This window comes from Lepidochelys kempii, chromosome 3 (assembly GCF_965140285.1).
Source record: "Lepidochelys kempii isolate rLepKem1 chromosome 3, rLepKem1.hap1, whole genome shotgun sequence".
NCBI lineage: Eukaryota > Metazoa > Chordata > Testudines > Cheloniidae > Lepidochelys > Lepidochelys kempii.
In genome coordinates, this window is record NC_136382.1 from 144074163 (window position 1) to 144098435 (window position 24273).

Below are 24273 nucleotides of genomic sequence, written 5' to 3' on the forward strand. Positions count from 1 at the left end.
TGTTTCATACAAGTTTTATGAAGTGTTTTCTTTTAGTTGGCAAGAAGTGACTTACCCTCCAGAATGGATGGAAATCTCCTGTTCATTGTATGCCTAAAATCTGGTAAGGGAATAAGAAAAAAATTAACTATTCTCAACGAACAGTTGCACCAATGGAATGCATGTTTCTGTATTCTAAAGGTAACTTAGTCTTTAGTTAGATACTAACTAGTAGTGTGTAATTTAATTTCATTTAGTATTTTTCAGTGTTAGTCAAACACCACATTTGAGCTACTTTTATTTACAAATTTAGACACTTTTCTTGCCCATTCACTAGTGGGGATAGGCGCAAAGCCTGATGAGTCCCTCTGTCATCTGGCTCTTAGGGTTGTAAGAGTGAAAAGGCTTTCTTTTTGCCAAAGATACACAAAAAATTCTCCCTCCTAAAATCAAGGAGGTTGTGGAATCTAAGACTGTTTTAAGGAAGGGTTGAGCCAAGGAGCTTGCCTCAAGTTTATTACAAGTTCAAGCTTTGAGCATCCCTCAGAATTTGTTAGTCTCAAGGTGCCACAAGTACTCCTTTCCTCAGAAGAGTTTTTCTTCAACCTTTTTGATACTGGCTTGCTGCCTTCCTAAATGTGTCAGGAAGATCTTGGGGACTTGCACCAGCCCACAAACCGGTTAAGAAACAGTGCCTTAGAGCAGTGGTTCTCAAGCAGGTATCTGGGGGCCACAAGCAGGTTTCAGGGGGTCTGCCAAGCAGGACAAGTGTTAGACTTGCTGGGGCCCAGGTCAGAAGGTCAAAGCCCCACCACATGAAGCTGAACCCTAGGGCACTGAGCCCCATCACCTGGGGCTGAAGTCAAAGCCCGAGCAACTTAGCTTTATGGGAGCCCCTGTGGTGGTAATGTCAGCCCTGGTTTTTATAGGGCCGTGGAGTTTTTATAGCATGTTGTGGAGGGGCGCAAAGAAAAAGGTTGAGAACTCCTGTCTTAGATCTCTCCATCAATAACCAGGCACCTCCAGACAACTTCCCTTATTTGGCTGCAGATTAACTTTATCAGTGCCATCCTGGAAGCTGAAAATAGTGTCTCCATCCTCTGTGCAAACCTAAATTTGAGCCGATGTTATCCCTTAACATACCTAAAGTTTTGTACCTAATGACCTAAACTGGAGAGAGTCCAGCGAAGGGCAACAAAAATGATTAGGGGTCTGGAACACATGACTTATGAGGAGAGGCTGAGGGAACTGGGATTGTTTAGTCTGCAGAACAGAAGAATGAGGGGGGATTTGATAGCTGCTTTCAACTACCTGAGAGGTGGTTCCAAAGAGGATGGTTCTAGACTATTCTCAGTGGTAGAAGATGACAGGACAAGGAGTAATGGTCTCAAGTTGCAGTGGGGGAGGTTTAGGTTGGATATTAGGAAAAACTTTCACTAGGAGGGTGGTGAAACACTGGAATGCATTACCTAGGGCGGTGGTAGAATCTCCTTCCTTAGAAGTTTTTAAGGTCAGGCTTGACAAAGCTCTGGCTGGGATGATTTAATTGGGGATTGGTCCTGCTTTGAGCAGGGGGTTGGACTAGATGACCTCCTGAGGTCCCTTCCAACCCTGATATTCTATGATTCTATGACTACTACATCACCCACAGACTTCCCCCACAACCTGTTTTTTTTTTTTTTTCCTGAACTAGGATAAGATGATTCTTTGGCTATTCCTGCCTTCTTTTCAAAGCTCTTTAGTTCTACATAACTCCATTTTTGATCATCTGATCTAAATCTGACCTAGAGTAGAACTGCAACTCAGATGGCAACCGATCCCTAACATTCTGGTTGAAGAGAACAAGTGTATCTTTGCATTCTGACCTGCCCTGAAGCTATGCTATAAGTCACAAATATCTGTAGCTAGAACGAGAATTTTTTGGTTGATTTGGAAAGCACTCAGATACTATAGTAATTGGTGGCAGTATAAAACTTACAATCTCCTGGGAGAGCCTTAGCTCACAGTGAATCTGCTAAACCCTCTAGATCTGAGGGCTCATTTGATGTGAGCTAGGCTTTGTCTTGGGCAGAGTGAGGTTTCTCCAGGCCCTAATAAATCTCTCTCTCATAATTTATGTGCTATAGATTACTGCTAGGGGAATTCTGCACCACTGCATGCACACAGAATTCATGTCCCCTACAGATTTTTTTGCTTCCCCGCAGAAGCAGAACTTTCTGCCAGGGAATCATAGAACATCAGGGTTGGAAGGGACCTCAGGAGATCTAGTCCAACCCCCTGCTCAAAGCAGGACCAAACCTAACTAAATCATCCCAGCCAAAACCTCAAAGAAAGGACATTCCACCACCTCCCTAGGTAACCCATTCCAGTGATTCACCAGCCTCACTGCAACTTGAGACCATTACTCCTTGTTCTGTCATCTGCCACCACTGAACAGTCTAGTTCCATCCTCTTTGGAACCCCCTTTCAGGTAGTTGAAAGCAGCTATCAAATCCTCCCTCATTCTTCTCTTCTACAGACTAAACAATCCCAGTTCCCTCAGCCTCTCTTCATAAGTCAAGTGTTCCAGCCCCCTAATAATTTTTGTTGCCATCCACTGGACTCTAATTTTTCCACATCTGTCTTCTTGGAAGCTGCAAAAGCAGTCACATGCCCCTCCTCAGCAGTGCAGGTGCATCATTTCTGGTGCCCGAAGCAGCCAAGGGAGAGCTAAATCACCACTGTGGGTGGAGGTGGGGACACCCTGGCCTGTAGCTCCTACCCTGTGCTGGGAAGGATGGAACTTCCTCTTCCTCTGCATGGAGCAGCCACGGCTGGGTCAGACCAACCCCAAGAAACCTCCCCTGGCTGTATGAAGCTCCACACACCCCCTGCTTCCTGCCCTCATTGCTCCTCAACCATGGGTGGAGGGATCAATGTACAGGAAGCTGCCCCCCATATCTGCCCAACCATGCATCTAGACCCCCCCATATCCAGACCCCCCTGCTGGGCATCACCCTTTGCATCTGGAGCCCCCTGCACCCAGACCATCCCCACTGAGCCCCTGCACTTGAATCCCCACCTTGCCAACCCCCTGCACCCAGACTGCATCAAGCTTCACTCCCCCAGCACCTGCTCCCCTCTGCTGAGCCCCAACCACTTTCACCTGTACCCACCTGATAGTCCCCTTGCCCATGCACCCAGACCCCCGCATTGAGATGCCCAAACCAAACCCTCTCAACCCAAACCTGGATCCCTCCACATTTGGATCCTGCTGGGCTGAGCCTGCCTGCCCACACCCAGTATGCCTGGCACAGAGGGGCAGTCCTAGCCCCTGTGCTATGTCAAGGTCCTCACCAAGTCTGTGTCAGGCATGAGGGGAGCACGCACTGCAGGGTGATCTCCCACCTCCATGCCACCAGTGGCCTGTGCTCCCCACTACCATGCTGGAGCCTTCCCATCTATTGACAAAATTTGCAGAACTTTAAAATATTGTGTGTATAATTATTTTTTTGGCACAGAATTTCCTCAGGAGTCTAACAGATCTAATCTAATAGATGAACAATTTCTTTTTCACCAATACAATCTTTCAGCAACAAATGCTTAGATGACTTTTTTCCTACTTGAAACTTTGTCCCTGTCCTTGGAGTAAGGTTTTGGGGAGGTAATAATTCCACAACAGATTACTAATCAGATCTCATCTGTTAGGCCAAAAAGTTTGCCCGCCCCTGGTGTGAGGGCCACATCGGGTTTCAGAAATTGCATTGAGGGCCAGTTAGGGGATGCTGTGCCTCCCCAAACAGCCAGGCATGGCCCAGCCCCTACCCCCATCCAACCCCCCCCCGCTTCTCGCCCCCTGACAGCCCCCCTCAGGAACCCTGCCCCATCCAACCCCGCCATTCCCTGAGGGCCCCCTTGGGATCCCTGTCCCATCCATCACCCCCCCCGCTCCCTGTCCTCTGATTGCCTCCCACTGCCCCATCCGACCCTTCCTCTCATTTCTGACTGCCCCCCAAGACCTCTGCCCCATCCAACCCCCGCTTCTCCCTGTCCCCTGACTCTCCCTAGCCACCCCATCTCCTTCCTGACTGTCCCCAGGACCCCTGCCCCCATTCAACCCTCCTGTTCCCTACCCACTGACCACTCCCCTGCCCTCTATCCCACACCCCCGCTCCCTGCCCCCTTACTGCACTGCCTGGAGTACCAGTGGCTGGCGCCGCTACAGTCGTGCCGTCCAGACCGCCAGTGAGCTGAGGCTGCGGGAGAGGGGGAACGGCAGAGGAGGGGCCTCCCGGGCCAGGAGGGTCCCGTGGGCCAGATGTGGCCCGCAGGCCGTAGTTTGCCAACCTCTGTGTTACATAGTTAAGATACAGACTGCTGAAACAGAAATTATTTCATGATGGTTCTATTCCCCCTGCACCTCACTACCTCAGGATACATCTAACCACCTAATAAGTCTCAGTCATGTACTATTAGGCTAAGTTCTTGGGACATAACCCAGTAAATTCTCTCTCTTCTTAAGCACAGTCTCTCCCTACCCCAGTATTGCATGCACAGTTGATTTCTTCACAACTACTCTGTTTACAGAAAAAGGCAAGAGAAAAAACAGGAAAATGAGAGTAGAAAAACGGTATGGACTGGTGTGAACATAAGTTTCAACTTTTTAATTTAGGGCATCAACATTCTGCTACCTTATCCATTCTCTACTAGTTTTTCACTTTTAGTGTAAGAAACGTTGGTACCCACTATCAGGAGTAATTTCTAAAACCATTTTATTACCTTGACTTGTGTCCATTCTGTAAAATAGTAAATACGCTCCAGCGACCCCAGCCACTTCCAAAAATAGAACTCCTTTGAAGATCTTTCTTGCAACAGGTTCCATGCCTAACTTTCAAAAATAGATTTGGATAAACACTACTATAAAGATGCTAATGTTTTCATTCTTGAACTAAAATTGTAATAAAGATACCATAAGAATTTCTGCTTATTCTTAAATCATTAAACATCTTCACCTTGAGTTCATCGGAGTACTGCAAGCGTGGAATGCGTCAAATATACTGACTAGGGATGCAACCAATAGCCACCGAAGTCCACGGGAGTTTCTATTGACTTCAGTGGGTGCTGGATCAGGCCCAAGAAGGAGCATTTAGCATATTACCTTGAAACCCTATAGATTTTTATTTTTTTCCTAGGTCCTTTGTATATATTTAAAACAAAATTTTACAAAAGTAACGCTCTGGATAGTTAAATATAAAGCTCAACATTTATGTGAGCCATATTCCCAAGCAAGGTTCCATGCATGATGTGACATCATTAGTTAGAGGTATGCTAGTCCTCACTGGACCCAAAGGTTTGGTACTGACCTGTGCCCCCTTCTGCTTGACTATTGGGGCCTCCACCACATACTGCTGCAATTGATGGCACCCTGAAGAGGTGGCTTGCCAGTCACCTTTAACATCTGGAATTTACAGCTCTGAAAACAACTGTTGCTTCAAGAGTTGGCTATTGCATGGTGTCTTTTCCCCCTCGGCCGGCTCCAGGCCCCCAACTAGCTCCCCTTAAAATCAATGCGGCAGACCCTACAGCTGTCAGAGAGCCGGGAAGGGAGTACAGGGTCTGTGCCAGCCGAGAGGCGCCCCGCAGCGAGCCTTCAGCCAACACAGGCGCTCGCGCTACGGCCAAGCCTGGCCACTCGCGGCCTTGGGATCAGGCCAGGGCTGCAAGTGGCCGGCCCAATGCCTAGCGCGCTGCAGGCGCCAGGCGAGGCCTGATTCGTCGGCAAAGCAAGGCGCCAGGGTCTGCCACGGGCGGCCCCATGGCGCCCCGGTCTGCCACACGGGGGAGCCCCGCCCGGAGGCCGCACAGCAGTTGAGACACGCAGCGGCCGGAAAGGCCGCGGGCAGGGGAGGGAGGAGGGGCAGGGGAATCAGGCGGGAAACCGCCCAGCGCGGAACAGGGCCGCTAGCGAGCAACCGGTAAAGCCAACGGGCACGAGAGGGGTTGGGAGCGCGGAGCCGGGAGCGCGCCCGCAGCAACTCGCCGGCGCCGCGTGAGGGGCAGGAGCCGCGTGAGAAACACGTGACCCTCTCCCCCCGCCCCCAGATCTCGGCGAGGGCACGTGAGCCGCCTGCGGGCGCGACGGGGTGGAAGGAAATGCGGAGGAAGACCCGCAACGCTGAATCCCCGCCCCGCACGGGGTTTCCAAGCCTCGCCCCTTGTGCTCACGGCCCCGACTAGCTCGCTCACGCCAAGGGCAGCAACAAGCAGAGTGACCCGGAAGCAGAAGACAGATTCTACTTCCGCATCATAACTTGAAGGCTCGTTACGGTCACCCCTCCCCCCGAGTTCACCCGCTGCAGCGAGGGGCGCGCGGCCCAGCAACCAGCGGCCCTGCTCACAGCCCCGCGAAGCGGCAGCGGACAGCGCGCGCCCTCCCCCTCACCTCCCTGCGGCGGACATCGCGACTAGCCGCACGTCCGCTTACCTTATACCCTTGAGAGGGAAGGGACTCGCGCCCCGGCGCAGGCGCAGTCTGGTATTGCGCCCGTTAACGTGCGTGCGTACACAGCAGCGTAGAGGCTCGGTTTGGAGACGCTGGCCGTGCGCGCATGCGTACGACCGACTGCCCCCCAACGATCAGTCTCCCCACAGCGTAGGGGGTTCTAAGCAGCCACCTCCCAGCACAGCGCCACCTGCCGCTACCACGAGCGCCCAGCCCAGCCCTGCGCTGCCCAACCTGCCCCCTGCTCGGAGCCGCCCCCGCCCCCCTAACGCCCCCAAACATCCCGGGACCCCGCCCCGGCCTGCAGCTCGCATCCCGGCCACACCCCGGGAGCCAGCACCTAGACCCCGCCCTCCAACGCGCCCCCCAAGCCTCGGCGCCGCCCCAGCCGCCTGCCCCGGGACTGCACCTCCAACACGGGCCAGACGCCCTGCCCTTGCCCTGGGCCTCGGCCCTCAACACCCCCCTCCCGACATCCCGTCCCCAACATGCCCCAACCACTCCAGCCCTGCTCCCAACATGCCCAGGGACCCCTCTCAACACTCCCGAACGCTCCAGCTGAGCCCCAGGCCAGGACCGCACCCTCAACATACTCAGGACACTGCTCCCCCCACCGTGCCCCAAACACCCTGCCTTGGGACCCTACCTCCAGTACGTGCCAATCACCCTGCCCCTGTGCTGTGGATCTGGCTCCCAACTTGGCCCAAAACTCTCCGCCCCTGGGCCAGGATCCTGTCTGCAACCCACACCAAACACCCAGCTCCAGGCTCTGCACTGGGATCCTGCCCCTAACATACTGCCCCTATGCCTGTGTCTCTCAGGATCAGATCCACTGATATTTTTAGAGCTTTTTTAAGTTTTCCAAGCAGTGAAGGATTCTTTTGTTTTGGAGGTCATTGTCCACAAACTGCACCTTCTGTTTTTTAAATATAGCAGGAAAGGGGAGCTGTGTTTGGGCATTCCCAACAAAGGAAGCACAGGACTGACAACACACAACTACTGCTGCTTTGACTTGCAGCTGGTTTTGCCCAAACAATGGTGACTAATACCTCAAGTAACCTGTAGAGGTCCATAGTTAGGTTTTGAAACTATAAAGGGAGTGAGGGAAGCATTTGTGGGTTTGAATGGGCCAGGAAAAGACAAAGCTCGTGCTCTGCCAGGCCTGGTGATGGCACCTGTGAATTTCCTTTCTTATAGGCAGCTGCTTCTATCAATAGAATAATGGAAATGGTGGCCCAGAGGCTTGGAGTGTACTGTACAGGAGATCTTAATATTTCACAAATATGTTAATCAGTAACACCCAAAGGAGTGCACCAGCTCATAATGCAGTCACAAAGATCACAGATTTTTCTCCCTTCTCAGTAAAATGTAGTTCAATGGCCTACAACCTTCTTTAGCTTGAGTTCAACTTCCAACCCTTCCTCAACATAGCCTTGAATATTATGAGATGCTGCTGACATGCTTGAGAACTTGAGCAGGGGTAGATGGAGTTACTCTTGAGTGGATCCATTCCTTTTTTGTAAGAGAGCCCAGAGAGTAGGATTGGGGAATTGTTCATTGACTGAGAGGGCTCTCTCTTGGGAGCCACTAGGAGAATTTGTAATTAAGTATGGATTAATGTCTTCCATATGCTAATATTACTCAGCAGTATATTTCAATATTTTCAGACTTTGCTGGTGTGATTGTAATAATGATCTGGGCATAGCTGAGGGCTCCTAGACCAGACTAGTATCATACTTACTGGGCAGAGAAACAACCAAAAGAAACTGTATTTTGTTTTAACATTTTTATAACATATAACAAGTGATGACTATTTCCCTCTTGCTCAATTATGGCTGTCATTCCCTGCTGCGTTCCTTCCACACCTACACATAGTCAGTGTTAGCCTCACTTCATTGCTCCCAGTCTGCCAGCAGGGTGCAATGCGATAGCCATGATCTCTTTGTTGGGAACACTGGGGCATGGCCACTAGGTAACTCGAGGGGATGGAAGACCACAAGTGTCAATGAAGCCCCCTCGCACTAGGCCCCTGTGTCCTTGGCCCCCCCCCTCCTGCCTGGAGGCACTCGCAGCAGCTCTGCGTGCTAGGCCCAAGTGTCCTTGGCCCCCCCGCCTGGAGGCACACACAGCAGTTATGCTGAGAATCTGCAACAGTATGTTGCAGAGTCAGACTGCCTGAAACTAAGCAAGGCCAAACAGGGGAGATATGGAAGAACAATGCTGAATAAAGCAGCTTTATGTATAGTTTAACAAATGATACAGAGAATCAGGGAACTAGCTGGGAACTGGATTGGCTGGCTATATGGATACTTGGGGCAGCTTGCTATTGGATAAGTATGCTGGGAAAAAAGGATGTATAAAAGCCTGTGTAACTTCCTGCTCTGTTGTGCAGGATTTGAGATTTTATTCTCCCTGTACCTTTTTGCAGCTGCAAATAAACTTTTCTGCTTCTCCACCCCGTTGTGATTATTGGGTGTAGCACACCGGGTAACGAACCACTCCAGCTGTTGTTCAGCCTCTCGGCACTGGGTGCCGGCAACATCTTCTCCCAACAGAAGGGGAAGGAGAAAGTTGCCATTGTGTGTTGTTCTCTGGTGGGCTTGGCTGCATCTCTACTGAGCCTGCCATTTGTGATACCCACCTGACCTTTCTTGCCTCTCATCTTTGACTGTAGGGCTCCCAGGGCCCCTGTTTTCCACAAAATGCATTAGTAGCTCAGTCCAACTGTGATTACAGCTCCAGGTGCTGAAAATAGACAATTACGGTACAAATCACACACTGCTGCTTGAAACCTCATCCTTCAACAAGGTTCTCAAGCAAGTGCCTAACTTTAAGCTTGTGAGTAGTTCCACTAGAGTGCGTGAAGCATAAAATTAAGAATATGCTTATAATGCTTAGATACAGATCTCTACTGCTTGAGCTAATGGAAAAGTCCCTTAGCTACTACTAGCAAGTCCCATATTCTCTGTCGGAGTCAACTGCTAAAGTGAAACTTGATTATATACATAAATCCAGTGCATTACAGAGGGATCTAAATCTTATTCTGGGCACCCTGGGGGGAAAAAAGCCCTGCTAAATGTAAGCGTTCAGCATTTTATTGTCTCTTTAGCATAAAAGGGGGACATTAATATACAATACCTTCCACTGTAGGCATTGGGATTTTAAGCTATGATGATATTTTAAACACTATTTTAAAGCTATGATGTTAGTTTTGCTTTCCTGGAATTAATTTGATTGTTATTCTTTATGCCTTATGCTTTTTATTGTACTGTCTTCTATTATCGTTATCCATAGACTTTACATCTGTTTCTTCTAAATCACTGATATGGGGCTGAAAAGCTTTCTTTAATTACAGAAATAGCTTGCTGCCAAAATAAAAACAACATTATATTGGTGTGAGAAGCTTGCTTCCTGTTAATGTTATATAAGGTTAAATTTAATATTTTGCCTCTCATTCTTACTGATTTGTCTCCTATACCTGTTTGTCTCAGTGGGCCCAATCCTGCCACTCCTATTGGTCTTCAGTGGTACTACTTATAAGAGTAAGCCTTACTTTTAGGACTAAGTGTTGCTGAATTGGACCCTTTCTCCAGACCCAGGAAGATGGAAAAGGAGGAGAGAAATATACCTGATTGGGTGGGGGTTTGCATATGGAGAACAACATGAGATATTTTGTTCTCAAGAAAAAAGGGAGTAGTGCCAGGATTTTTCTCCACCCTTCAGATCTGTCCATTTAAAGGCAATTGTTGTTCTAACACTGCAATTTCACTCAAAGGCAACAAACCTGGCAAAACAACAGAATAAAGTAGCTGATGAAATAGAGAAAGTGTTGTTACTAATTGTGATGGAAAAGTGACAGGACATATTGGCTGTTTTTGCAGAAGTTTAAGCTTTTCTTTAACATTTTTAAATTTCAAGTTGTTTTTGCCAGATATGGTTTACTTAGTGACTAGAAAACAGTCCAGACCAGAATATAGTATACCAATAGTCCATGTTCCTTTTTTCTGGTGGACTGTGGAGAGAAGCATTTTGAGACTGAAGAGATGGGGGTTTATGATTTTAAGAGATAATATGGATGTAAGAGAGGATCTCTACCTTGCAAAGGGGTCTGCAGAGGAGAACCTGTGCAATTTTATTTAATCTTTTGTTGAGAAACCTGTTACAATAGAATGAATAAATGATGTAATCCAGTTGGGGCCCAATCATAAAGACCTTACTGTGGGCCTAATTGTGAGATATGCTGATCATCCATGGAAGTTTTGCCTTAGTAAGGACTTAAGAAATTGGCTTGCAGTGGTTAAGGTAAATATCTCAACCATGAAGAGACAGGAAGCCAAAGCAGCGGAAATGGGACAAATACAAAATGAGAGGTGAGCTGAAAATGTGGATCTGATTTGGAATATCTCATAATTTAGGGATTTTGGGGATTGTAGGTTTTTTTGTCTGGCCTAATATGAGGATAAGGGCTATTTACATAATTTGGTTTGGTTTATATTTCAAACACCACTACAGTTTGGAGATATTCAGAAATTCAGTTAGTTTAATGAGCCACACCTGGTTCTATAGCTTTGTCTGCACTGGGGGGGATTTTTTAAAAAATTCCCCACTATTGCTAATACGAATGCAGCTTGTGATAAATCAATTATGGGAAATTTTAACAAGAGACAAGACATTGCTAACGAGTTCAGTGGAATGAATCTGCAACTCCCTGCAGGTTTCCAACACCTGTAACAGAGTGGGGCAGCTGGAGAATTTTGAAACCATGCAACAGGCATACATCAATGAAAAGGCATTTGTTAAGGGTTACATTGAACACAAGAGAAAGGAACAGAAAATATTATATATGTCTAATGTGGTGGAGTAACCCATTGGCAGCAAAACCTTATTTTTTAAAAAATGTCCTGACATTTGAGTGCTTAATCTCACAACCTTAACTAGCATTAAATGGAACTTTTGCATTTAATTTCCCAAGTTTTATAAAGGAAAAAATGGAGAGGATGGGTGTGTGTGTAAAGAACTAAAAGGAAAACAGGAAACTGCAATTTAAAACTCTGTCTTTGAGGTGCTAAGCTCCATTGATTCCCATTGGTATAATAACCAGAACAGGTGCTTAGCTCCTTTTCAGGATTGAGCCTAAAGAATCACAGGTTAGCTCTTAGGTCTAAGCATCTATTTACAGGTGTCTTTACCACATGAACAAATAGAGTCTAGCTATTTGGTAACACTATAAAAACAGGTGTCTGATTTCCGTAGCCAGTTTCTCAAATGTGTCTGATATGAGCCCAGTCTGGGAAGGAGCTGACTGTCCCGTTCCCAGTGCTGAGCACCCACAACTCCCATTGACTTTACTGGGAGTTGTGGGTGCTCAGCACCTCAGAGGATTAAGCCTGATGAAAATTCTCACATTTGAATCTAAACTTCCCTTCATCTTCCAAAGCCTCACTGTTGTCATATTTCTTGTTATTTATTCAGGATCATGAAAGTTAAACTAAAGAAAATCTCACTATGTGAAATGTTTCCCACGTCTTGGGTATGCACAATAGAAGAAAAAACATTAACTGATGTGGAAAATCTTTATGACGTGTGGGGTGAAGGAAAACATAGATTCAGAAGGCAATACTCTCTGCTGTTAAACCAGATGTTTGAGAGGTGGTAGGGAAACTAGAGACTTGTATTTCAGGCCTATCAAGTAACGTCCTTAAGAATTTAATTTTTATTTGTGCATTGATGGTATGTGATGAGCAAGTGAGGGCATAGAATTGTAGAGAGTGCTGTTGGTGGTTCTAGTCTGCATTTAAATAAGGAGATGAATATCGCTTTATGAAGAAACAACAATAATAGTTGGCACTTCTACAGCATCTGCTATCTGGGGATCTCAAGGCACTTTACAAAGGTAGGGTCAATTCACCTCTGGACAGTGCCAATGCAAGGCAAGCTGATCACTTGAGACCTAGTGCCTGGTCTTCATTTGGCTTCTAGTGTTTAAGTAGGATTTAAGTAGTGCATAGGCCTTATATAGGGGTGAATTTCACCCATTCAGGGATTTAGCCTCACAACACCTGTTAAGCAGGGAAGTACAGTTAACTCTCTTTCACAGAGAATCACACTGAGGCAGATATTATTATTTATAAAGCAGTGCAGGCATGTGTGGTGCTTTACTGGTGAATACAAAGATAAGATCTCTACCCCAATGGGCTAACGATGTAAAGCTAATATGAAAACACAAGAGGACAAGAGACTGAAGAGTGAGGAAGTTGGGGAGAAGAATGGAGAAGGAAGGATAACATCCTTTCAGGCCACAGTTTTTCACAGAAAGCATGAGGTTAAAGCTGTTTGCATCATGCATTTCTTGTTGTTTCTGGAATGCACAGGGGGATTTCTCAGAGTAAATTATGGCTCAGCCAACTCTGCAGCACCATCTCCATGGACCCTGAGGCAAACCTTCCAAGGGGATCTCCACAAGGACCAGGGGGATGATGCTATGGACCAAGGACACACATTGTTGTCACACCTTGCCAATCCTCTAGGGAAACGAGCATCGAATCATGCTGGTTACCTTTAGAGCAGAGTACTCATGGAAACCTCTGAAGAGGTGACTCCAAGGAGCAGAAACGGGTGGGGAGTGACCTAACAATACAGTTCCATTGGAGCAACCCTATCAGGTAGCCAGAGAGGTGACAGGACAGGTGGTTCCAGGCCCAGTGCAGAGAAGGATTTGGACGATCCATGAGTGTAGTACCCCTTTTTATTTCTTAATAGGGGGTAACAGACACCCTCTCCCTGACAGAATTATCTGAGCTGCTTGGGGAGCTTCCTACACCCCAATCCCTTCCCGCAAGTTATTTCAGGGAAGGAGCTATGTCCCCCTTGTTTTTACTCTCTGTTTTAGAAATATTTTTTGAAAATATACAAATACATCAATGGCTAAATTCTATTCCTATTCTGCTCAGATACCATACCATAAGGGTCAAACTTACTGAGACCTACTGATGTCAGTAGGTCTCAGTAAGTTTGACCCTTATGGTATGGTATCTGAGCAGAATAAAGCCCAAAGTGCAGGCTGTCAAGGAGCAGTTTAGGATTTTGGTTTTTTTTTTTTAAAGATTATATTGTATTTAGTCACGTGAGAGATCCAGTAAAATTATTTTCACATTGGCAAATTGTGATCAAAAATGCTTACAGTAACTATCCAAAAGAGCTGACATAATTGTTGCCATAACATAGAAAATGGGAATAAAAGGGGACAGCACAGCTACAGTTTCCAGAGGGAGAAAACAATAGTGCTTTGCACAATAACAGGCTGTAACCTGCAGTGGAAATTCACCAGGTCTAAGGTAACAATAGGGAGCAATGCCCCAAAGGGACAGGGAAGGATATTAATGATAGTAATATAGGCTTTTTCAGTCTTTCATTTTTATGACTCTTTGACCACAAGATCAAGCTTTAAAAGTGGCCAGAGACTTTATTATGGCCAACATTTTGAGCTTGCTTTTCATGTCTTACATACAAATGAAAATATTTAATAGCTACAGTACATTACTGGTTACAGAATGTTTGATTGTACTATCACAGTAGTTATCCCGGGAAATAAAAGATCTAAAAATTGCTAACCTCTCCCTCCCACTCCAGATACTGGTGTTTGTTTCGAAATCCTCAAGATACCGCTGCATCGTTTTTCCATTTCTTAAAGAACATCTCAGACATCCCCTGTTATAACTCCTGGGATGAGTTTTTCTCAGAGTTCATGAGTGGAAAAGGTACAATTACTATTTTTGAATGTATCTGAAAGATTAAGCAGCAGAAAAAAATGCTTTAGACAAAGTAAATGGGGCCAATATGAAAACAGCTGTGTAATGCTAAAATTAATTGATAGTTATTGTTGCAATTGAACTCCAGAATGTGAGGAAAGTTCTAAGATAGTGCTGCTTCTGGGCATTATGTTGTCTCTTGAGTCATGAACTTGCATAGTAGTTTAATATCTTGGGCAAAACCTCTGCCAACTAGGGCCAGCTTCAAGCAAGATCTGATCAGAATCATAAGCGCTAGTGAAGACATTTCAGTTTCTGCATCTGGGACCAAACCAAAATCCCAGTTCTAAGCACTTCCAAAATGTAGGGAAGTTTAGATCTAGATAGAGATCTGGACTTGGCTGCTCAGAATGATGCCTAATAACAGCATATGTACTCATGGAAGCTAAAACAATAGTATAGATAGAGGAGTTCGTGCTTCAGGACATAAACCTCTAGCCTACAGGAGTCAGAGAGAAATCTTGCCTTCTCCATTGTACAACACTGCACAACTGAACAGATGTTCTGTTTATTTGCATGGGTATAACCTGAAGGCAGCAAAAGTGATTCTTAGTTAAAGAGAAACAAAAGCATAATTATTGAACATACAGGCTGAAGCTTGTTTTCTATCTCCTTTTCAGTCAACTGGGGTTCCTATTTTGACCACGTGGTTGCACAGAGCAAACACATTGAGGATGAAAATGTTATGATTATAACATATGAAGACCTGAAAGAGGTAAATCTGTTGATACTTGGAGGCAAGACTTATCTGATCCTGTTCCTACTCAAGTCAATGGCAAAGCTCCTAGTGACCTCAATGAGATATGATGGCACCCAAAACATATTATAGCAACAAGTTGAGCATGGATACAAATCTGTAACACTTAGCATCAAGATGATATAAAATGCATTGTGTGTGAAAGTGTTATTAATACGTCGAGATCACACACCAGTCAAAAAGGGAACTCCTTTTTTCAGAGCAAACATGTTACCCCTTTCACTACACTGTTTTCAGAACTTGGCTTCTGGAGCAAAGCAAATAGCTGAATTCTTTGGATTCTCTCAAAAGCAGAGCAGATTCAGTCTACTGCAGACAGGGGAAACTTCCAAGTGATGAGAAAAAAATCCCAGGAGATCTATGGCTCAGTTGGTCCGATTCTCTTCCGTAAAGGTAAATTTGTGTTTAAAAAAAAAAATCCAAGGATTGTCAATGATTACATTTAATTTAATTTTGACAGGAATCTGGAATAGGAGGCAATCAACCTTTCTTTCTTTCTAGTTATCTAGGTTAGAAATGGTTTGAGAAACACGGATGGTGCTTTTAGAGAGTCACTTGATATTTCCACATGGGTCAAAATCAATAAATAGACCACTTTGATTACCCTGTTTCCTTAAAGCATGGCACAGTCATGGCTTTCCCCAGCTCCCATTACAGTGATGGAGATTCCCGCAGACTTCTGTGGGAGATGGAACGGGCTCTAAAACTTGATTTAGGCCATTAAATCTCTATAGAATTTTCTTCTTGAGTTTCTTAGGCAACTACTGGGATTAATTATGGGCCTGAATCAAAATCTTGGATCTAAGCAACCTATAGGTTGACAAGTATCTTTGGAATGGATGAGACTACAGTCCCAGATCCATACATCCTCAGATTTAGGGGTATTCAAAATCTGGATCCAAATTTTGCAAGTGGGGACAATCTGTTCTTGCAGTTGCGAGTCATACTTATGAACTCTTTGGGCCTTTGCACTGCACCTTGCATAGTCTTTTTTACACCCGTGCAAATACAACCAAATCAGAACAAAAGCATTATATCCACTCTTTATACTCACCTTGTAGTGGTATAAATGACTATACAAGGTGCAGGCAAGGCCTGAGAATGGTTACAGAAAAGTCTCACTTTGATATGTTTTTTTTAATTTTATTTTTTAAATATACTCTAAAAGGAATAGTTTAAATCAGGACGAATATCTCAGTTGTAATTTGTAACTTGTTAGTGTAAGATTAAATTTCTACTAAGTTTGGTTCTGTTGTATTATCAGAATACAGGCTTCAGTTCGGTAAACCGCTTAAGCACATGCTTAATTTTAAGCACCTGCTTCAATCCCAGTGTAGTCAGTGGGATTACTCATAAATTAAGCAAGAGTTTAAATGTTTTGCTGACCAGAGATAAGATTACTTGCACCACAATCACTTCTGTAATTTAGGACACCTAGATACCAGAAAGACTTAGCCAAACTGGGGAAAATTCATGGAAGAGCAACATAAGTGATCAGGGATTTATAAGGAATGAAATAGTGTAACTATGCACTGTGGAGCGTTGTATTCCCATTATCATAGTAGAACAGAAAGAGTGGAATTGATTAGGGTGCTTAAATAAGTAGGAATAATGGGATGACAGTGAGGAAAGAAATGTTTAGAGTGCATATCAGAAAACATTTCCTTAACCCTAACTGTGGAAGTGTCCCAACAGGTTTCTACAGCTTCTCATCACGTGCATGATTTTAAAACTAGATTGGAGAAAGCACTTGAGCATGTACTATAAAGAACAATTATATAGAGGCAGTGGGATGGATGAGACCTGCTCGGCTTTTTCCATCTCTGATTTCTATAATTCAAGGAGTTATCAGTCCATGCTCACTGATGAAAATAAGCTATGTTTCTAATATTATTAAAATGTACTTTGGGCCAGATTGTGCCTTTAGACACATACCCTCAAGAGTCATCCCACCAAAGCACAATTCCTCCCCTGCTCCACTTTTGCTTCAGGTAAGGAATAAATTACATCAGCCCTTGAAAGGGTGAAGTTTACTTCTCCCTCTTGCACCAAGCCAACTATTCCAGCCTGTGAGGGGGGAAAGGGGTAGAGCTAAGACTCCATCCCCTTATGTCCATTTTCTTGAAGCAGCAAGTATCTGAGGGCAGAGTCTGAGCTCCACAACAAAACCAGACCCAAGTTCTAGCTAGGCTGGGGATGGATGGGGCCTTATTTGCTCAATTGAGTAAGACAAGGGCATGGTCTAACCCTTTGCATATGCATTAATGTTGATTAATTGCATAGTACGCTACAGGCCTATAACCTTAAATGTATATTAAAGGTAATATATGCACAGTTGGTTTGTGAACTATCAATTCCATGTGATTAGTGCCATTGAGTTCAATGGGAGTACAGTAACTCCTCGCTTAACGTTATAGTTATGTTCCTGAAAAATGCGACTTTAAGCGAAACGATGTTAAGTGACTCCAATTTCCTCATAAGAATTAATGTAAATAGGTGGGGTTAGGTTCCAGGGAAATGTTTTTCACCAGACAAAAGACTATATTATATATATATATACACACACATGGTATAAGTTTTAAACAAACAATTTAATACGATACACAGCAATGATGATTGTGAAGCTTGGCTGAGGTGGAGTCAAAGGATGGAAGAGGGTGGGATATTTCCCAGGGAATGCCTTACTGCTAAATGATGAACTAGCATTCAGCTGAGCCCTCAAGGGTTAACACATTGTTGTTAATGTAGCCTCACACTCTACAAGACAGCACAAATGGAGGGAGGGGAGACAGTATGGCAGACAGAGACACACACCGTGTGTGTGTGTATGAGAAAGAGAGAGATGCACATTGCCCCTTTAAGCACGCTGTCCGCACTCTAAGTACTCTGCCTTTTTAAGTAGATCAGCAAGTTGAGACAGCAGCTGTGGCCAGCAAGCTCTCTCAGTCCTGAGCCCTGTCGTGTCCCCACCCTGCTCTATATGGAGAAGGGGTAAGCGGGAGGCAGGAGCAGGGGGGGGACACGCTGACATTAGCCCCCTCTTCCCTCTCACCCCGTCCTCTCACAGCAAGCAGGAGCCTCCTGGGAGCAGCTCCAAGGCAGAGGGCAGGAGCAGCGCATGAAAGCGGGGGGAGGGACAGATGAATTGCTGGCAATTGATAGCCTGCTTGGCGGCTGCCGCACAGAGAACTTAGGGGAGCAGGGAGCTGATGGGGGGCTGCCGGCACACCCTGGTTCCAAGCACCCAGCAGCTAGCTGCAACGGGCTGCTCTTCCTGCAAGCAGTGGACAAAGCATGCGGCTGCCAAACAAGGTTATAAGGGAGCATTGCGCAACTTTAAACGAGCATGTTCCCTAATTGATCAGCAACGTAACAACGTTAACCGGGATGACTTTAAGTGAGGAGTTACTGTACTTGGATGAACAAGGATTGTAGGGTCTGTCCCTGTTTTTTAAACTCATTTTAGCTGCAATGTGTTGTTTGGTAGAATTCTGTGTAGAATGCAATAAAGTAAGTACTGGCATTATTCAAAGCTGATGAAGTCATTGGAAATCTATTCAACATATTAAATTGATTTTCCAAGAGATTTATTTAAAGCATTCTATATAAATGAATCCTTTCTAACTGCCTGCCATTGTTTCTGGAGAAAGAATGGATATTGCAGACCCAAGGAGTTAACTAGATTTGCTAGTCTGTCCCCTAGCCCCTAGATAGATACCTGGAGAATGAAGAAGACTGACTGGCAGCTGGAGCTCACCTCATTTTCTTGCTTTCTTGTTTTTATCTTTTGTTTCCTTTCTCACTTTCCTTTTTGATGGTGTCTGCCAGCTTCTGTCCCAGAAATAATCGTTGTGAGTGAGATAAATAGTCTGGCAGAAGGAGCGTTCGCTCCAACTAAATTGAGAAAAGGAATGTGCTTGCATTTTCAGCCTCCCTCACCATGTAAAAGAACTGAGGCTTTACTACAAATGCTGTGTTCAGATAACATGAACGCACACTGGCAGCCAAATACTGTCACACAGGGTCCTAAAGGTCCAGCGTTAGCAAGGCTCCCCTCTCCAAGGTATTTCAGTGACAGCTGAATAGTTAAGACACTTTAGCCTCAGTACGTAGTTAGAAGGTGTCCTGCTATTTCCTTATCAAGTCGCCCCAAAAACCTGATTTGATTTTTTTTCTGGCCTGTTCCCCTTTTTATTTTCTTACCGTGTAGCAGCCATGTTCACTTCAGTAGGGAAAGTTGTCTACAATTCACTAAAAAAATAAAAAAACCCGAAGCAGTTGGGTTTTTAACATCTTTTTCATTTATCCCATGAGCCTGCTCTAAATGCTGGTAGGAGAAAATAAATATTAGATATGCCAAGTAAACACTGACTACCAGGGAGGGACGTGAGGGTTGTGAACGTAGCTGATTTTGTTTGTACAAGCTGCGGGAGTGGGAGGGATGGGGCAGGTTAAAGTGAAACATTCCAACACAATTCAATATGACACAGCTTGTTACCTTTAATATTCAAATGTCAAATGTAGGTGAAAACAACATGATTTCTCAGGATTAAACGTGCATCTCCTAATTCGTAGAATATATTAATGTGATCTTTTTGACAGCAGGTTGTTTAACCTAAGGCTGTTTAAGTATTTGAGGAACGACTCTGAAGGTGCTGCACTCTATATACCCTTACACTCCACACACACTCACCAGCCATCTGCTAGAATTAAAAAAAAAAACCAACTCACCCCCCAAAAAACAGTTCAAGATCCTGATATAGAGGCATCCCCCTACTAATAGAAAATAAAAGAAAACCAAAATGAATGATTGTGGTGACTCTGGTGGTTTCATTCAGCTTCAAGAAGCAGGAATACAGTTGAAAACGTTAGCCAGTGGTCTCACTGACTTAGACATTTTAATGCAAATAGACTTGCTGGCTGACTAGAGATTACTTGCTTGTAGATGTCAAATCTGAGATGATTCCTACCGCTCAGAGGGAGGTGGAAGCACAACCCTCTTGATCAGACCTGCTGGCGTTGCATGGCTGGCAGCAACAGCCACGACAGCAGCCATTTCAGGCAAGCAAGCAAAGGCTTCTTCCTTTCCTTTAGTTCTTGAAGATGGTGGTCTGTGTCTGGTTCCTCCCTCTTGGAACTCCTCCGCAGGACTTCACTGGCAAACCAGAATGGGGCACTCTCCTTCTGAGGCCACTCGTGTCACCTAATAGGGTCTGACTAGATCACCTTTATGTAAACAAAGAACCTTTCTATTTCACTAGTGTTGGGCTCAGAAAGTCCACAAATCCAAAATTATATTCAGCCATTCCAAAGGCATTTGAGGTCATGTCTCAGTCCACAGGCATTATGTCAACTACTGTACAAAAGACCTGACTCAAAATTAATTAAAAAAAGCAGAGCTAGTGTAGCACCGACAGACCCCAGTTGTCGTCGGTCAGGGTCAAACCTGGGGCCTCTGGAGCTTAGTGCATGAGCCTCTACTGTGTGAGCTAAAAGCCACCTGGCTGGTAGCTAAGACTATAGAGCAGGGGTGGCCAACCTGAGCCTTAGAAGGAGCCAGAATTTACCAATGTACATTGCCAAAGAGCCACAGTAATACGTCAGCAGCCCCCCAATCAGCTCCTGCCCCCAGCACCTCCCACCCACTGGCAGCCCTGCTGATCAGCGCCTCCCCCTCCCTCCCCATCAGCTGTTTTGTGGCCTGCAGGAGGCTTGGAGGGGGAGAGGGAGGAGCGAGGGCACGGCAGGCTCGGGAGGGTGTGGGAAGCGGGGGGCAGTGGGGGCAGGGCCTGTGGCAGAGCTAGGGGTGGAGCCGTGAGTACTCTCTGGCACATTGCAAAGTTGGCGCCTGTAGGTTGGCCACCCTGCCATAGAGCAAACTCATTCATCTCTCTGTCTCTCTCTAAGGGTATGTCTACACTTCGAAATTAGGTCGAATTTATAGAAGTCAGTTTTTTAGAAATCGGTTTAATATATTCGAGTGTGTGTGTCCCCACAGAAAATGCTCTAAGTGCATTAAGTGCATTAACTCGGCGGAGCGCTTCCACAGTACCGAGGCTAGAGTCGACTTCCGGAGCATTGCACTGTGGGTAGCTATCCCACAGTTCCCGCAGTCTCCCCTGCCCATTGGAATTCTGGGTTGAGATCCCAATGCCTGATGGGGCTAAAACATTGTCACGGGTGGTTCTGGGTACATATCGTCAGGCCCCCGTTCCCACCCTCCCTCCGTGAAAGCAAGGGCAGACAATCGTTTTGCACCTTTTTTCCTGAGTTACCTGTGCAGACGCCATACCACGGCAAGCATGGAGCCCGCTCAGCTCACTGTCACCGTATGTCTCCTGGCTGCTGGCAAACACGGTACTGCATTGCTACACAGTAGCAGCAACCCATTGCCTTGTGGCAGCAGACGGTGCAATAGGACTGGTAGCCGTCATCGTCATGTCCGAGGTGCTCCTGGTCACCTGTCTGAGGTCAATCAGGAGCGCCTGGGCAGACATGGGCGCAGGGACTAAATTTGGAGTGACTTGATCAAGTCATTCTCTTTAGTCCTGCAGTCAGTCCTATTGAACCATCTTATGGTAAGCAGGCAGGTGATATGGATCGCTAGCAGTTCTATTGCATCATCTTCTGCCGGGCAGGCAAGCGATGAGGATGGCTAACAGTTGCATTGTACCATCTTCTGCCGAGCAGCCCTGAGATGTGGATGGCATGCAGTCCTTCTGCACCGTCTGCTGCCAGCCAAAGATGTAAAAGATAGATGGAATGTATCAAAACAAGAAATAGACCAGATTTGTTTTGTACTCATTTGCTTCCCCCCCCTCCGCCGTCTAGGGGACTCATTCCTCTAGGTCACACTGCAGTCACTCACAGGGAAGGTGCAGCGAGGTAAATCTAGCCATGTATCAATCAGAGGCCAGACTAACCTCCTTGTTCCAATAAGAACAATAACTTAGGTGCACCATTTCTTATTGGAACCCTCCGTAAAGTCCTGCCTGAAATACTCCTTGATGTAAAGCCACCCCCTTTGTTGATTTTAGCTCCCTGAAGCCAACCCTGTAAGCCGTGTCGTCAGTCGCCCCTCCCTCTGTCAGAGCAACGGCAGACAATCGTTCCGCGCCTTTTTTCTGTGCGGACGCCATACCAAGGCAAGCATGGAGGCCGCTCAGCTCACTTTGGCAATTAGGAGCACATTAAACACCACACGCATTATCCAGCAGTATATGCAGCACCAGAACCTGGCAGAGCGATACCAGGCGAGGAGGCGACGTCAGCGCGGTCACGTGAGTGATCAGGACATGGACACAGATTTCTCTGAAAGCATGGGCCCTGCCAATGCATGCATCATGGTGCTAATGGGGCAGGTTCATGCTGTGGAACGCCGATTGTGGGCTCGGGAAACAAGCACAGACTGGTGGGACCGCATAGTGTTGCAGGTCTGGGACGATTCCCAGTGGCTGCGAAACTTTCGCATGCGTAAGGGCACTTTCATGGAACTTTGTGACTTGCTTTCCCCTGCCCTGAAGCTCATGAATACCAAGATGAGAGCAGCCCTCACAGTTGAGAAGTGAGTGGCAATAGCCCTGTGGAAGCTTGCAATGCCAGACAGCTACCGGTCAGTTGGGAATCAATTTGGAGTGGGCAAATCTACTGTTGGGGCTGCTGTGATGCAAGTAGCCCACGCAATCAAAGATCTGCTGATATCAAGGGTAGTGACCCTGGGAAATGTGCAGGTCATAGTGGATGGCTTTGCTGCAATGGGATTCCCTAACTGTGGTGGGGCCATAGACGGAACCCATATCCCTATCTTGGCACCGGAGCACCAAGCCGCCGAGTACATAAACCGCAAGGGGTACTTTTCAATAGTGCTGCAAGCTCTGGTGGATCACAAGGGACGTTTCACCAACATCAACGTGGGATGGCCGGGAAAGGTACATGACGCTCGCATCTTCAGGAACTCTAGTCTGTTTCAAAAGCTGCAGGAAGGGACTTTCTTCCCAGACCAGAAAATAACTGTTGGGGATGTTGAAATGCCTATAGTTATCCTTGGGGACCCAGCCTACCCCTTAATGCCATGGCTCATGAAGCCGTACACAGGCAGCCTGGACAGTAGTCAGGAGCTGTTCAACTACAGGCTGAGCAAGTGCAGAATGGTGGTAGAATGTGCATTTGGACGTTTAAAGGCATGCTGGCGCAGTTTACTGACTCGCTTAGACCTCAGCGAAACCAATATTCCCACTGTTATTACTGCTTGCTGTGTGCTCCACAGTATCTGTGAGAGTAAGAGGGAGACGTTTATGGCGGGGTGGGAGGTTGAGGCAAATCACCTGGCTGCTGGTTACGTGCAGCCAGACACCAGGGCGGTTAGAAGAGCACAGGAGGGCGCGGTACGCATCAGAGAAGCTTTGAAAACCAGTTTCATGACTGGCCAGGCTACGGTGTGAAAGTTCTGTTTGTTTCTCCTTGATGAAACCCCCCACCCCTTGGTTCACTCTACTTCCCTGTAAGCTAACCACCCTCCCCTCCTCCCTTCGATCACCGCTTGCAGAGGCAATAAAGTCATTGTTGCTTCACATTCATGCATTCATCACACAAATAGGGGGATGACTACCAAGATAGCCCAGGAGGGGTGGTGGAGAAGGGAAGGAAAATGCCACACAGCACTTTAAAAGTTTACAACTTTAAAATTTATTGAATGCCAGACTTCTGTTTTTTGGGCAATCCTCTGTGGTGGAGTGGCTGGTTGGCCGGAGGCCCCCTCACCGCGTTCTTGGGCGTCTGGGTATGGAGGCTATGGAACTTGGGGAGGAGGGCGGTTGGTTACACAGGGGCTGTAGTGGCAGTCTGTGCTCCAGCTGCCTTTGCTGCAGCTCAACCATACACTGGAGCATACTGGTTTGATCCTCCAGTAGCCTCAGCATTGAATCCTGCCTCCTCTCATCACGCTGCCGCCACATTTGAGCTTCAGCCCTGTCTTCAGCCCGCCACTTACTCTCTTCAGCCCACCACTTACTCTCTTCAGCCTGCCACCTCTCCTCCTAGTCATTTTGTGCTTTCCTGCACTCTGACATTATTTGCCTCCACGCATTCGTCTGTGCTCTGTCAGTGTGGGAGGACAGCATGAGCTCGGAGAACATTTCATCACGAGTGCGTTTTTATTGAGAGGTTGAAATGAAATTGGTTTATTTTTATTATGAATGTTACTAGCACCAGATCTATGTAGATAGGAAGTGAGAGAAGAAAACATAAGG

At 46.3% G+C, this 24273-nt stretch overlaps 1 protein-coding gene across 10 annotated transcripts in view; it reads right to left on the bottom strand.

The window, feature by feature from the left end:
• CEBPZOS (CEBPZ opposite strand) overlaps positions 1-6638 on the bottom strand; it is a 30477-nt gene extending 23839 nt beyond the window's left edge. For 2 of the 10 annotated variants that reach the window (XM_078852235.1, XM_073338352.2), the window contains exons 1-3: positions 6443-6622; positions 4738-4842; positions 56-100 (exon numbers count right to left, since the gene is read on the bottom strand). In XM_078852235.1, coding sequence (XP_078708361.1) covers positions 56-100; positions 4738-4840 — 148 coding nt within the window. In that variant the 5' untranslated portion in view covers positions 4841-4842; positions 6443-6622. Of the gene's footprint in view, positions 1-55; positions 101-4737; positions 4847-4970; positions 5080-5321; positions 6173-6400 lie in introns of those variants that run through there. The other 8 variants (XM_078852238.1, XM_073338354.2, XM_078852236.1 and 5 more) reach the window with 8 other exon arrangements.
• Positions 6639-24273: the final 17635 nt, after the last annotated feature.